Here is a 16,561-nt window from a genome sequence, read left to right on the forward strand (position 1 = left end):
ATATTTTTATGAGAGCTTTGATTTTTACAACCAGCAATGATAGTTTCATGATCATCATTCTAGAAACTAACTTCAGATTGCTGATTTTATTCATTATATTCAAGTTGCACCAGCTGTCATAGTGGGATTTGAACTCATATCCACAGAGCAGCAGACTCATTATCTCTGGCTTAATAGCCCAATGATATATCGCTACATCACTATGTCCGAATTCCAGATGTTCAAATAACTTGATATATCATGATTTAGATGAGGGAACTAAATGTAATATCTTCAAATTTGCAAATGACACAAAGCTGGGTGGGAGGATAAACTGTCTAGAAGATGCTGAGATGCTTCAGTGTGATTTGGACAAATTGAGTGAGTGTCCAAATACGTGGTAAATAAAGTGTAAATGTGATTAACTGTGAGGTTATCCACTTTGGTTGCAAGGCAGATTATTATCTAAATAGGGAACTAGGAAGAGGTGCAATGAGACCTGGGTGACCTTGAACAACAGTCACTGAAAGTAAGTGTGCAGGTGCAGCAGGCAGTGAAGAAGGTAAATGGTATATTGTCTTTCATAGCGAGAAAGAGTTTGCACAGATTGTCTTGCTGCAATTGTAGAGGAGAAAGTGAGACTGCAGATGCTGGAGAGTCAGAGTTGATAAAGCCTGGCACTGTAAAATTGTTGAGGGCGTTGGTGAGGCCACACTTGGAGTCTTGTGTGCCGTTTTGGTTTCCTGTCTGAGGAAGAATGCTCTGGCTGTGGAGGGAGTGCAACAAAGGTTTACCAGACTGATTCCTGAGATAGCAGAACCAACGTATGAAGACAGACTCGATTAGTTTGGCGGCTATGCAGGGGATCTGCAGCTTATGCATGTTCATCATTACAAACGATCCCATGTAGGGGTGTAATTTTAAAGACCCAACACATGAATGTTTCATATATTTACAGACAGCTGCTTTCCATTGTCCTGCATTGTGTTCTGACTTGAGAACAAGTTAACTTGTGGCGGACTTAAGAACGGAACCCATTCACAACCCAGAGACTGTCTGTATTCACTGATGTTTAGGAAAATGAGGCAAGATCTCAGAGAAACCTATAAAATTCTAATGGGACTTGAAAGGGTAAATGCAGGGTAGAATGTTTGTCATTGCCATGGAGTCCAGAACCAGGAGTCACAGTCTGAGGATACAGTGTAGGCTATTTAGAACCCAGAGGATGAGCAATGTCTTCACCCAGAGAGTGAAGGGCCTCTGGAATTCTCTACCACAGAAAGCAGTTGAGGCCAAAGCACTGAATTGAGAAAATCGGATTGGGTATAGAGTTGGATGATCAGCCATGATCATACTGGATGGCAAAGCAGACTCAAAGGGCTGAATGGCCTACTCCAGCTCTTAGACTCTGTTGTTTCTGTCCTACAATGTCAAATGATGAAATTTGAACTGACTTAAAAATAAAAACAAAAGCTGGCCTAATATTGACCATTACTGATCATTATAAAAACTCATCTGCTTCACCAATGTCCTTTAGGGAGGGAAATCTGTCATCCTTACCTGGTCTGGTCTACATGTGACCCCAGACCCACAGCAATGTGGCTGATTTTAAGAACTCTCCAAAATGGCTAAACAAACCACTGAGTTCGGATGATGCCCATTTTAAGAAAAGCCCATAGCATGAAATACTTTATAGAAACGCATTTTTGCTTCACAAATACAAAAGCAAATCATTGCAGGCTGTTGACCATGACATGTTAGCAGCTTCTACTTTCACAGAAGCTGCCAGAGTTGCAAAATATTTCCTTCAATCTTTCTCTGATTCACACTGCATGTCCTCTGGCTTTGTGGCCAATCCACAAGTAAAATCATAACAGGTTCAATGTCTTTTTACTGATGATTTAACTCTTTGCGAGCATTCAACAGTGATCTTATCAATAAGGAAACATGAGGTGGCAGTCAGTCAATAGAGATGGTGACGTGAATGAGTGTTACCGTCACCACTGTGAAAGCACACTGCAAGTCAGGCTTTCAGTCCTGAGGAAGGAAGCCTCTCTCACCAATGTCAACAACAACACCAGCAGCAGCTGCTTAGGCAGCACACTAATTGATATAGATAATGGGCTCAGGGTTATTGTGAAATTTTGTTGATGGTTCCACAAAACTTTAATGGATCCACTTTACTTGGTCAACAAGAACTAGGCAGCGAGGCTCATGCAACAGATGGTGTAAGAACACTGGAAGCAATTCACTGAAGATTTACTGGACTAAAAACAGGTCATACTATGAGGCAAAGTTAGACAGGGTAGGCTGGGGGTTAGAAGAGTTCAAGGCCATCCTGACTGAAATGTGTCGGATCCGGAGGGATCTTCACAGGACCAGTTTGGAAAGAATGTTTCCTCTTAGAGTCATAGAGATGTACAGCATTGAAATAGACCCTTTGGTCCAACCCGTCCATGCCGACCAGCTAACCCAACCCAACTAGTCCCACCTTCCAGTACCCGGCCCATATCCCTCCAAACCATTCCCAATCATTTACCCATCCAAATGCCTCTTAAATGTTGCAATTGTACCCGCCTCCACCACTTCCTTTGGCAACTCATTCCATACACGTACCACCCTCTGTGAGAAAAAGTTGCCCATAGGTCTCTCTTATATCTTTTCCTTCTCACCCTAAACCTATGCCCTCTAGTTCTGGACTCCCCCACCCCAGGGAAAAGACTTTGCCTATTTATCCTATCCATGCCCCTCATAATTTTGTAAACCTCTATAAGGTCACCCCTCAGCCTCCGATGCTCCAGGGAAAACAGCCCTATCTTATTCAACCTCTCCCTATGGCTCAAATCCTCCAACCCTGGCAACATCCTTGTAAATCTTTTCTGAACCCTTTCAAGTTTCACAACATCTTTCCGATAGGAAGGAGACCAGAATTGCACGCAATATTCCAACAGTGGCCTGACCAATGTCCTGTACAGCCGCAACATGACCTCTCAACTCCTGGACTCAATACTCTGACCAATAAAGAAAAGCATACCAAACGCCTTCTTCGCTATCCTATCTACCTGCGACTCCACTTTCAAGGAGCTATGAACCTGCACTCCAAGGTCTCTTTGTTCAGCAACACTCCCGAGGACCTTACCATTAAGGATTTATACACTTAAGTGGGACTTAATGGTAAGGTCCTAGGGAGTGTTGCTGAACAAAGAGACCTTGGAGTGCAGGTTCATAGTGCACTCCTTGAAAGTGGAGACACAGGTAGATAGGATAGTGAAGAAGACATTTGGTATGCTTTCCTTTATTGGTCAGAGTATTGAGTACAGGAGTTGAGAGGTCATGTTTTGGCTGTACAGGACATTGGTTAGGCCACTGTTGGAATATTGCGTACATTTCTGGTCTCCTTCGTATCGGAAAGATGTTGTGAAAGTTGAAAGAGTTCAGAAAAGATTTACAAGGATGTGCTCTCGTGGGACAATCTAGAAGTAGGGGTCACTCTTTAAAATTCAAGAGGGTCATCCTTTTAAGAGAGGGATGAGAAGAATTGTTTTCTCACACAGAGTTGTGCAAATTTGGAAATCTTTTCCTGAAGAAGTTAAAAATTACACAACATCAGGTTATAGTCCAACAGGTTTATTTGGAAGCGCTAGCTTTCGGAGCATTGCTTTTTCATCAGGGGTGTCACAACCAATTGATAAAGGTGCAGCAGTTCAAAAGCTAGTACCTCCAAACAAACCTGTCAGACTATAACCTAATGTTGTGTGATTTGTTCCTTTTTCCACCCCAGTCCAACACCAGCTCCTCTATATCACTTTTGTGAAAAGGTGGTGGAAGCAGAATCCTTGAATGTCTTTAAGCAGAGGCCGATCAATTCTTGATAAGCAAGAGGGTTGCTGAGGTAGGCGGATCTGTGGAGTAATCAGGTTCTGACTGAACAGAGGAGCAGGCTCAAGTGACTCAGTGACATAATTGTGCTCCAATGTTTTGGTACACTGTACCTCTATACAAAGGTATTAATATCCTTCCTCAACGGCCAGCCTTTTACAGTTGATTGTTGGTTGGTAAGAACAGCAATGTGACTAATTAGAGTTGAGATAAAGTTGAGAAGTTATTGAATTGAGTAATGAAACAAGTCTAAGGGCTTGAGTATCTCTTACTCCTCCTTTGGATTATTAAGTGTGATGTTAGCTGCAGCTGCCAATCATCTTGCCACTTTCTTCCCTACTCTTAAAACTCTTCATCCAATAACTTGGGGCAGCACAGCGGATCAGTGTTTAGCACTGCTACATCACAGGAGCAGGGACCCTGGTTCAATTCCAGCCTTGAATAACTGTGTGTGGAATTTGCACATTCTCCCTGTGTCTGGATAGGTTTCTACTGGGCGCTATGATTTCCTCCTACGGTCTAAAGATGTGCAGGTTAGATGGATTGGCCATGTTGATTTACCCTATAGTGAGCAGGCTAGGTGGGTTAGCTTTGGCAAATGCAGGGGTACCTGGATGGGATGGAGGACTAGGTCTGGGTGTGATTCTCTTCGGCAGGTCAGTGAAGACTTCAATAGGATAAACGGCCTCATTTTGTACTGCAAGGATTCTAAGTTTTCAGGCTGTGGGACCAGTCTTCACTTTGCCTCCCCTTTACTCATGTTCAGGATCTTCGTCTGCACATTACAGCAGGAATAGAAGTTGATGTGAATCTGGATGGATTGATATTTTCCTCTAACCTCTTCCACCAACTATAGGAGGAGACTATTCAGTGTCTTAAGTTTGCTCTGCCACTCAATGAGATAATGGCTGACCCATGGCCTCATCTCACTTTAGCACTATCCACTAGCTGCTGGATTAGAGCAAAAGCATTTCAATCTAAACCCTATAGGAGCAGAAGTAGGTCATTCAGCCCATCGAATGTGCTCTGCCATCCAATGAGATTATCTGATAACCCTCAACTCCAATTTCCTGCCTTTTCCTCATAATTCTTGATTCCCTTACTGACTAAAAAAAAATCTATTTCAGCCTTGAATATACTTAATGTCCCAACCTCAACAATCCTCGATAGTAAAGTAGTCCATGGATTCACTACTCCATGAGAAAAGAAATTCATCCTCATCTCCCTCTTCAATATATGACCTTGACACTGAGTTTATTCCCTTTGGTCCCAGATTCTCCCACAAGGGAAAACAACCTTTCAGCATCTATCCTGTCAAGTCCACCAAGAATCTTGAATGCTTTAATTAGGTCACCTCTCATTTTTCTGTATTCCAATGATTATAGGCTCAACTTACTTGACTTCTCCTCATAAGACAGTCCCTCCATACCTGGGATCAGCCCTAGTGAACCTTCTCCGGACTGTCTCCAATACCAGAAATATATTTCCTTTGATAAGGGGCCCAAAACTTGTCAGAGGATTCCAGCTGTAGTCTGACACATTATGTAGTTTTAGCTAAACATAGTTTTGTATCTATTTCTTTTGAAGGCCAGCATTCTATTTGTCTTCTCTATTACCCATTGAATTTGCATGCTGGCGTTTTGAAATTTATGCACGAGGATTCCAAAATCCCTTTGTTCTGTAGCTTTCCACAGTCTTTCTTCATTTAAAAAAATAATATCCATTCCACTATTCCACCTGCCAAAGTACATGTCCTCATATTTTTCCATATTATACTTCATCTGTGAAGTGATAGACCACTCACTTAATCTAGTCTACATCCCTCTGCAGATTCTTTGTGTCATCTCACCATTTTCTTTCCCTCTATTTCAGTGTCATCCATTAACTTGGTCATTGTACATTGACTTCCCTCATCTAAGTTATTAATACACATTGTATGTAATTATGGTCCCAGCACTGATCCCTGTGGCACACCTGTTACAGTCTGTTCAATGCCTCATTTTGATCCACAGTAAAAAGCAATTTTGAATATTGTACGGTTCATTTGTAAGTAGATTCAGTACTTTATAGGCATATATTATACATTGACAAATTGTTTAACTTAATTCATTTATTCATAGGATGTAAGTGTTATTGGCTAGTCCAGCATTTATTGAGACACCATTAACTTCCCTTGAGTTACCTTCTTGAACCACTGCAATCCACATAGTGTAGGTATACCCACAAGCTATAAGGAAGGGAGCTCCAGGATTTTGACCCAACGGCAGTGAAGGAACAATGACATATTTCCAAGTCAAAATGACGTGAGGATTGGAAGGAAACTTTCAGGTGATCGCTTCCCATGCTTGTGCTGCCCTTGTCATTCTGGGTGGTAGAGATCACAGGTTTGAAAGGTGCTAAAGGAAGCTTTGATGAGTTATTGTGCATTTTGTTGATGGTATACACTGTTACAACTGTGTGTCAGGGATAGAAAGTGACTAAGGTGGTGGATGGGGTGTTGATTAAGTGGTCTGCTTTGTCATGGATGGTGTTGAGTTTTCAGAGTGGTGTTGGAGCTGCACTCGTCAAGGTGAGTGGGGAATATTCCATCACACTTTTGACTTGTACCTTGTAGATACTGGACTGTGTTTGAGGAGTCAGGAGCAGAGTTATTCATCACAGAATTCCCAGAATCTGACCTGCTTTTGTCACCATTATATTTATATGGTTAGTCCAATGTAGTTTCTGGTCAGTTATAACCCCCTAGGATGTTGATGTCGGTGGTTTTAGCCATGGTCATGCCATTGGATGTCAATAGTTGGATTCTCTCTTGTTGGAGATTTGTTATCGCCCTGCCTTTGTACAGCGTGAATGTAACTTGACACTTGTCAGCCCAAGCCTAGAGGTTGTCTAGGTTTTGCTGCTTTTGGACATGGATTCCACAGTCACCATTAGACTAGCTTTTCATTTTAATTCCAAATTAATTGAATTCAAAGTCAACTGCTTGAAAACTCTTTAACTGACAAATATTCATCAGTGGCAATCACCAGCATTGTGAATTAGGATTTCCAGGACTTCCTCAGGTCAATGATGGGCAGCTAACAACTGTTCACCCATGCCCCTCAGCTCTTTCTCACAGACAGTAATCATTACAACTGTTTCCTAAAAGCAGGATGTTTAAAATCTGTAGAAGACATAACCTACAGAAGGATTAATGGGCCCCCGTTATCAATAAGGAAACATCAAGTAGGATAACAATGATAAGGCCAGGAAGACAGAACTCTCTATGGTGCACCCTGCCTCACCAAGTTAATTATTGATGCAATTGTTTGTGAGATTGTGTCTAAACATGCTCAGCCTATGCTTACAAATGCCTTGTTTGGAAAAAAAATGAAGAAAAGTAATCACATTCCTATAGCACTTTTCTACAGCATCCCAAAACGCTTTGCAGTCAGTTAAATATCTTTGACGTGTTGCAATGTAAGGAAATGCAGCAGCCAATTTGGGCACAGTGAGATCCCAAAACGGTGATGAAGTAACAATGATGTCAACTGTCTCGCTGATGTTGGTTGAAAGTTAAATACAGTCAAAGACTGTATTTAGGGAGAACTTCCCTGTCCAGTCTTTAAATAATCCCCATGGGATCTTTCCCATCCACCTGAAAAAGCAAACATTAGATCTGATTACCCACAGTGTGGAAACAGGCCATTTGGCCCAACAAGTCCACACTAACCCTCTGAACAATAACCCACCCAGACCAATTCCCCTACCCTATATTTCTCCCTGACTAATGCACCTAACACTATGGGCAATTTAGCATGGCCAATTCACCTAACCTACACATCTTTGAATTGTAGGCGGAAATCCACGCAGACACAGGGAGACCAATGTAAACCTCACACAGACAGATGCCTGAGGTTGGAATCATACCCAAGTCCCTGTTGTTGTGAGGCAACAGTGCTAATCACTGAGCCACCGTGCCGCCTTCACCTCATCTGAAAAATGGCATGTTCGCCAGTGGAGCACAGCGCACTGGAACGGTCAACCTGGAATTTTAACACAAGGCTCTGGAATGGAGTTAATCAGTTACAAAGGTGCCAGATTCCTCAACTTTTGCTGGCAATGATATTGGAACTGTAAGGAAGGAACATGGGAAGCATGTTCCACTTCCATGCCCTTGGAGGATTAACCTTAATCAGTTCATGACAGGAAAATGGAAAAGCAATCTTTTCTGTGAGATTGCAAGCCCTCTTGGGTCTGCCAGTCTTTCTTGGAGCTTCCCCAGTGCAAATCAATGGACTTTTGCTTGCATGAGATCCAGGCCTAGTTTTACATCTCAATTTTTGTTAAGTCTTGCAATAAAGAAAGTTGCAAACTACTTGCAACATAGAAACACATCACTCAACCTAACAGGTCCTGTCAATACTGCTTTCATCTACTCCCACCAAGAGACTAGATGCCATTTTTTTCTGCATTCTTCCATGGGATATGGGCATGACTGGAAAGGCCAGCTCTTGTTGCCCATCCCCAATTTCCCATGATTCAGTGATTTACTGAGCCATTCTAGAGGGCAGTTAAAGTCAATTACTTTTCTGTGGGTGTGGCGTCTGCATGTAGACCAGTCCAAGTGGGAATGGCAGACATTCTTCCCAGAAAGACATCTGTCAATCAGGCGTGACTTTACACCAATCGCTGATAGTTTCATGGTCAGAATGACTAGAACTAGCATTCAATTGCAGAGAAATCATTTGAATTTGAACTTAAGACCCATTAGTTGCCACAGTGAGGTTTGAACCCATGTCTTGAGAGCTTTAGCCAAGGTCTCTGGATCACTTGTCCAGTGAGGTGAGCACGACACCACCATTGCCCCACATCCATCTTACACCACTCTCAGATCCACGATCATCCTACAATCAATAAGTTACAATCACCCTGTCTCTCTCTGCCAAGTGCTTATGCTCCATGTTAGACTTCTCCCACCCCCATGTTTCTGTTCTTTGCTGCCTTATATGAATACTTAGCTTCCCCTTAAATCCATCTATTTCTTTGTGGTACTAAGTTCCATAGTCTAACCACTGTTTAATAAACCAGTTTCCCCTAAAATTCTCATGGGATTTATTAGTGACAAACTTACATTTCTCATATCTAGTTTGGGTCTTGCCCAACATATAAAATCCACCTCAAGAGGAAAACTCCCTCTAACCAATCAAACTTCTTCATAATTGTAAAGACCTGTTTCAAGTTTACACCTTATTCTTCTATTTTCTCGAGTAAGAGACTTTTCAATCTCTTATATCTGCTATCATTCTTCAAAATCTTTACCTTGCCCTCTTCAGTGCTTTCACCCACACCCTCTATCAAGTTTATACACTTGACTATTACCTGCTCGTTCATGTCTTCCCCCCTACAGAGCTGTTCCCAATCCTCAACAGCTTCAGGACTGAATATTAAAACACCTTGTGCAACAGTGTTTGAAATAGATATATTGTATTGGAGTTTGATTAAACAAAAGTCATTGGTTTGACAAATGTAGACGCAATCAATTATATTTAAAATAGTTCCATCAGGTTTTGTTGAAAATCTTTGAGTAGTAATAGTGTTGAATGGAGATCCATAGAACTACACTTTTGGGGTATATTTGCAAAGATTCTTCCTGAGACTAAAAAAGAATAAAGCAGGATAATAAATTTGTTGCTCAATTGGTTTAGTAGAGAACAGAGAAAAAAGACCATTGGAGTGGCTATCACAGTGCAATCCTACAAAAATTCCAAGCTAGGAGCCCTCCTGTTCATAATTTTTGTTAAAGGTCTTCATGAAAGTATCACATTAAAAGAAATTAGCAAACAGAGAATGCTAGAGAAACTCAGCAGGTCTGGTGGAGAGTGAAACAAAGCTAATGTTCAAAATCGGGTGTGACTTCTTCAGCAGGATCCTGACCAGTGACAATTTTGCCAGGCCATTCCTGAAAAGCATGGATGATGGAGTGAGATCTTCTCAGTATTGAAATGGGTCTTGTCTCTTGTTTCTCCCAATTCTGACACACATCTCATCATTTCCCATGGTGTTCAGACCCCTGTACAAATCCACCCTTGGTCTCAATTTAACATCTCATCTGAAAGGCAGGACACGTTCCCTCAGTATGGCACTGACGTGCCAACCTGGAACATATACTCAACTAGGAGAAAGTGAGGACTGCAGATGCTGGACATCAAAGTCGAGAGTGTGGTGTTGGAAAAGCACAACAGGTCAGGTAGTATCCGAGGAGCAGGAGAATCGACGTTTCGGGCATAAGCCCTTCATCAGGAATGAGCCTCATTCCTGATGAAAGGCTTATGCCCGAAATGTCAATTTTTCTGCTCCTCGGATGCTGCCTGACCTGTTGTGCTTTTCCAGCACCAAACTCACGACTATATACTCAACAATCCAGTGAGACTTGAGCCGATCCTTAGAAGCAAGCATGCTGCCCCTGTAAGCTGGTAAGAGATGTTTTAAAGCTAGATAAGGTTCATTAGAATCAAGAAAGACATAACATAGATACAATACATTTCTACATTACACCAGGAAGGATAGGAGGAGTTGCAATGAGACCAAGGTGATATTGCACACCAGTCAATGAAAGTAAGTATGCAGGTGCAGCAGGTGGTGAAGACGAAAATGATATACTGGCCTTCATAGCGAGAGGATTTGAGTACAGGAGTGGGGATGTTTTGCTGCAATTGCTTAGAACCTTGGTGAGACCATTCCTGGAATACTGTGTGCAGTTTTGGTCCCCTTATTTAAGAAAGGAGGTCTTGCTGTAGAGGGAATACAGTGAAGGTTTACTGGAATGGTTCTTGGGATAGCAGGACTGAGGTATGAAGAGAGACTAGATTAGTTAGGGCAATGTCCATTGGAGTTTAGAAGAATGAGGGGAGAAACCTATAACATTCTAACAGGACTAGATTAAGGAAGGATGTTCCCAATGACCAGGCAGTCCAGAACCAAGGATCATTGCCTAAGGATACAATCTGGGCCAACTAGGACTGAGATGAGGAAAGATTTCTTCACCCATTGAGTGCTGAGCCTGTGGAATTCTCTACCACAGAAAGTGATTGAGGCCAAAACATTGTATGTTTTCAAGATGGAGTTAGACATGTTTCTTAGGGCTAAAGGGATTAAAGGGTATGGGGAGAAAGTGGGAACAGGGGACTTAGTTGGATGATCAGCCATGATCATATTGAATGACAGAGCAGGCTTGAAGGGTTGAATGGCCTACTCCTGTTCCTATTTTCTATGGTTTTATGTTTCTTAAGAGCTTTAAGATGAGACGATTCTAATATGGCAAATCTGATTACAAAAGTTTATCCTTAAAGAATGTGAATCAAAGAGTTTGTAAATGGATAAGAGAATGAAGATAGTAACACAGTATAGATAGATTTAATAGTACCTTCCTCATTTTAACAAGTGTATTCCTGTGTGAAATCACCTAATTTTAATTACTGATATTAACAAGTGTGTACTTGTTTACCAGCAGAATATGACTGTATATTATAAATACTGTGTCCTATAATATTGATAATTTTCACAAAAAGTGGCCGTCAGTTACCGTATCAGTGATTCCTCAATCAGTTCTGAAATGGGTTGTTTAATGATATGGCAGCCTCAGGTTCTGATACTAGGGTAGTCATCCAGAAACCTGAACTAAACAATTACTGTACATAGTTCTCATCCTCTGTGAGTAGCTGGGTAACTTGACTGCTTACATTTTTTTTACGATAAATTAATTATCACTGAATCTACTGCATTGTTAGAAAAAAACCTATTCACTAATATCCTCCAGAAAAGAGAATTTGCCATCGACCCCAGTCTGTGACTTTAACTCCACACTAATGTAATAGACTCTGAACTCTCCTCTGAAATGATCCAGACCGGCATTCAGTACCGTCCTCCTTCGGGCAATTAATAATTTAGAATGAACAACACCTGCATCCTGCAAATATATTTTAAAAATAATCCAGCATGCAGAACAGCCCTACTTCTGTAAAGCTGATCATTTGGTTGTTCCTGCTTTCTTAACTTGTTTGAGATGTAACAGAGTCAGGAGTTTGAGCAGGAGCCACCAGAGATTGCAGAGCTATGTGAATACCTGTAGGGGTTGTGGTGCAATAATATCTTGTAGTACAAAGTTATCCTTGCGAGCACTAGACTTCTGTGCAAACAAAGTTCACCAGTCAGAGTCATAGAGATGTACAGCATGGAAACAGACTCTTTGGTCCAACTCGTCCATGCCAACCAGATATCCTAACGTAATCTAGTCCCACCTGCCAGCACCTGGCCCATATCCCTCCAAACCCTTCCTATTCATATACCCATCCAAATGCATTTTAAATGTTACAATCGTACTAGCCTCCACCACTTCCTCTGGCAGCTCATCCATACATGCACCACCTTCTGTGTGAAAAAGTTGCCCTTTAGGTCTCTTTTATATCTTGCCCCTCTCACCCTAAACCCATGCCCTCTAGTTCTGGACTCCCCCACCCCAGGGGGGACTTTGTCTATGTATGCTATCCATGCCCCTCATGATTTTATAGTCAATTTGTACACAATTCAGAAACACAGTGCAGGACAATATAATGTACCTGTTGTTAAGTACAGAAAAGTTTGTGTATCACATCTTTAAAATTACGACCCTGTATGGGATCACATTCATAAGTACGAGCATTCATAATTTGGACATTCATAAACTGGGGATCCCATGTATTATGGGTCACTCTGTTGCATTTACTTTATAGTTGCCAGTTAGCTTTGTTGGCTGGTTTGCAATAAAGAGGGACACCAACAGTGTGACTTCAATCCTTGCATCAGTTGAGGTTACCATGAAGGCCCCAACCTCTCCCCTCGCCTGAGGTATGGTGACCTTCAGGCTAAATCAACATTAGTTGCCTCTCTCTAATAATAATGTAGTCTTCTTGGACTGTGCTTTTCCATCACCGCACTCTCGATTCTGATCTGCAGTCCTCACTTTCTCCATCACCTGCAGAGGTTACCTTCCCTCGTTGCGGTGAAGAGCTATCAACTAACCAACTCGTGTTTGGAGGCTGATTGAGAATATGAAGCCTCTTACTGAGGCCATACCCAGGTAGGGCCTGGAGGGAGCTGGTCAGCGGTGGCTGGCCTAGGGTCTTGGCAAGGCTTCCTAAAATCACCAACTACCTCCCTACCTCCCCACCCACTCCAACTATCCGTAACCCTAACCCTAACTCAACTGAAACCATGGTTTCAACCAGCTAGCCTTAGTGAGATACAAACTTAGTCAGGGGCTGCCTCAAGATGGAGCTGACCTTGTAATTTCCTATGACAGCAAAGGCACTTACCACTGGCAAGTGAACTTCCCCTCTTTCTAAACGTTCAGGACTTTCAATTGATTTCCCAACTTCAGGGTCCCACACCCCTCCTCATTAGCCCCATCCTGAGATGGTTGGTGACACCAGAGGCAGCCTCCCAATTGGATGACAGTCAGAGTGGGGTTGAGGCCCAAGTCCTGAGTCATGCTCTGAGCTAAAGTGCAGAAGACTCCAGCCCCAATTCTTGGTACAGGGAGTGATGGGCCAAATGGCCTCCTTCACTAATGTGCTAATCTCCCCAAATCCCTTCTTCCTGTTGCCTCCTGGCCTCTTCAAGTAACCAGTGCATCCATTCCCTGAGACCAGTTACATTTCAGTCAAATATTACAGTTACCATTCACCTCAAAGAAAAATGTCAACAAGCAGCTACTGAGCATTATCAGAAATCGTCACCAACTCCTACAAATATTCACTCGACATAAAGATCCATAACCCAATGAAGTGCAACTTGACAACTTGATATTCTCAATCCAAACCCCAATTTGGAAAATGCGCTGCCCTATTTGTACCCAATCTTCAATGACCGCACTCTCCCTGAACTGTACCCTGGCTGCTCATCAGTAAGAAAACAAAGTCTTGCATTGATTAGGCACCACTCACAAATTAAGGAAGTCCCGATGTTCTTCCTAACCAATGAAATACTTTCTGAAGTGTAGTCATGGTTGTGGGTTGTAGAGTGCCCCACTCGATTTGTGCAAAGCAAGCTCCTACCAACTGGTACATGAGTAAAATTCACCAAAAATCCTCAGACAGCACCTTCCAAAACCATCACCTGCAGACGTTACCTTCCCACATTGTGGTGAAAAGCTATCAACTAACTAACTCATCTAGAAGGACAAGAGCGGCAGATACGGGAACACCACCCCTCAATGCCACTCACCATCCTGACTTGGAAAGATATCATCGTTCCTTCACTGTCACTGGTTCAAAATCCTGGAATTCCCTCCCTAATGACCTTGTGGGTCAACTCACAGCAGGTGGACTGCGTCGGGTTAAGAAGGCAGCTCAGCACCACCTTCTCATGGTCAGCAATGCCCACATCCCTGAGATTAATAGAAAAATTACAATGACTAGACAACACATTGTTAGCTTAAAAGTTAAAGGCTACCTAAATGCGAGTTGTGTTGATAAAGATAAACATTAGCTAAGACACCGAGGAACCTTTATTGTTTCTTTGAAAGAATGCCATCAGATAATTGCTTTCCACCTGAGATAACACATACACTCTGGTTTAATGTCTCAGGGGAAAGACAGCATCTTAGGGTGTGCAGCACTCCTCCAGTACTGCACTGAAATGTCAGTCTTGACTGTTGTGTTTAAGTCTCTGGGAAGGACCCTGAACACAAAGGAGGAAAGTCTTACCTATTGAGCCATAGCTGACACCTTCAGGCAACGAAAATCCCTAACTTTGCCCTTTTATTCTCACTCAAAGTGGGACAGAGGGGACCACTGTTAAATCATTGGGATTTCAATTTTGTAATAATGAAATCTGGTGTGAACCAGTCATGAACAGATCCTTACCTATGCAATCAGGTCCCCAATAGCCAGCACAGCATTCAATGTCTGCAAAATCCTTCACGCATGTGTGACGACAGCCTTGCACAGCCAGGGAATAAATCCGGAGTGGAATGAAATACCTTGCACAGAATTTTAAAAAAACGAAACATTGCAGCCCACTTAATCATAAAAGAAACTCAAACATTAGCAGCAAACGCTTGCATCTGATTTTTTTCCATGCTCTATGTCTCTCTGGTACTGTACCTGCAGTCCTTAATACCGGTATTATTCGTAACCTTAGTATAACCGTTTGGACATTGGATCCTTGTGTTCAAGGTGCAGGAGTGACATTCAGTCTTGCTCGTGATGAGAGTTCGCCGCTCACAGCGATTTGGTTGAGGCTGAAGTTATAAAGAGATGTACACTGTAACCATCATCGTTAATCGGACTTAATCCTTATGTCTCAGAGTGTGAATTGGTGATTAGTTATGTAGCACAGAAAGACAGACATTACAAACAGATATACACACATGCACAGACAGATATATACACAGTGGGAGACACACACACACTGACAAACAGCATATGCAAACAGATATACATGCACATTAACAGACAGACACATACAAACAGATACATGCACATACATGGACAGATATGCACAGACACAGGCACACACACATTGACAGATACAAATACACACACATATACGGATAGATATGAACAGACATACACACGCACACATTGACAGACACATACAAACACACATGCACACACAGACAGACATACACATACACACAGAGACACTCACTGTGGTACATGGTCCGAATTTATCCACAAAGTATTTAGAAAGCTATGATTGGATGCAAGTAACTTTGATTCATTTTAAACAGAACAATTACAAATTAAACAATCTACTGGAAAATGTACAATCACAACGCAATGCAACATGGACCTAATGACAAGAATCTTGACATTGCAGAGTGTTGCAGCACATTAGGAGGCCATACAACCCATAGCACATTTGCTGGTGCTTATGAGAGAACTATTCATGTAGTCTCACAATTTCTTTACAGCCCTGCAAACATTTCATTTTCAAAAATATAACTAAATTTCCATTTATTGATTATTAATGAGACTGCTTCCACTGCCTCTTAAGGCAATGTATTCTGGACCACAAAATAAAAATGCCCCATATCTGCCTCCACCAGAACTTTTAGCCAATTGTCTTTTAAAATGGACTTTGCCCGTGTTCATCCCCTTTCAGCTTATGGCAGTGTTAGAATGTGGCCCCCTAACTGGGGGGGCTCTTGGGTGTAATATTGTTAATGAACAAGCAACCTCTCACCAGAGATGAAATTCTGACTTACCGCACCTCCAAGTAAATTTCCAGGCATGCAAGCCGTCATCACAAGTAACGTCAGAGTGACTGGGAAGCTCACAATCCACTGTCCGCTCATTTCTCCCATCAGTGTCCCCAGTCCCCTTTAGAATTCGTTCTCTATTTTCCTTGTCGCTTTAAAACAAAACTAAACTGGACTGAATTCCTCTGCTGCTTTCCTTTGTGGCATCCTGTGCAGTTTCTTCCTTCCCATCGCCTTGCCTTTTTACAGTCTACCCTCTCGTCCTCCGCCCACCAACCCCCATCCCCCCCACCTTTGAAACATCAACTGCCCCCCCCCCCCTTTTCCTGCAAACACGTACCATCGAGTGCTGTACTTGCTATCTAAAACTGCAGGACACTCGCTAGCTGTCAACAGGCTGCAGAAACTGCAAGCCTGACACCTCGTTCTCCTCGTGAGTTTTTTGTCATTTTTACTGTAAACAATACGGCAGAACTGAGG

The 16,561-nt window shown here is 42.3% G+C and overlaps 1 protein-coding gene across 1 annotated transcript in view; it reads right to left on the reverse strand.

Annotated features, from left to right (window-relative positions):
- stab2 (stabilin 2) overlaps positions 1-16,233 on the reverse strand; it is a 182,235-nt gene extending 166,002 nt beyond the window's left edge. Inside the window, exons 1-3 of the mRNA XM_043709921.2 lie at positions 16,088-16,233; positions 14,982-15,118; positions 14,742-14,857 (exon numbers count right to left, since the gene is read on the reverse strand). Of these exons, the coding sequence (XP_043565856.2) occupies positions 14,742-14,857; positions 14,982-15,118; positions 16,088-16,186 (352 nt within the window). The 5' untranslated portion in view covers positions 16,187-16,233. The remainder of the gene's footprint in view (positions 1-14,741; positions 14,858-14,981; positions 15,119-16,087) is intronic.
- Positions 16,234-16,561: the final 328 nt, after the last annotated feature.

The sequence above is a fragment of the Chiloscyllium plagiosum genome, unplaced genomic scaffold (genome assembly GCF_037043375.1).
Source record: "Chiloscyllium plagiosum isolate Xiang-an unplaced genomic scaffold, Cpla_swu_hap1 HiC_scaffold_19, whole genome shotgun sequence".
NCBI classification, from domain to species: domain Eukaryota; kingdom Metazoa; phylum Chordata; class Chondrichthyes; order Orectolobiformes; family Hemiscylliidae; genus Chiloscyllium; species Chiloscyllium plagiosum.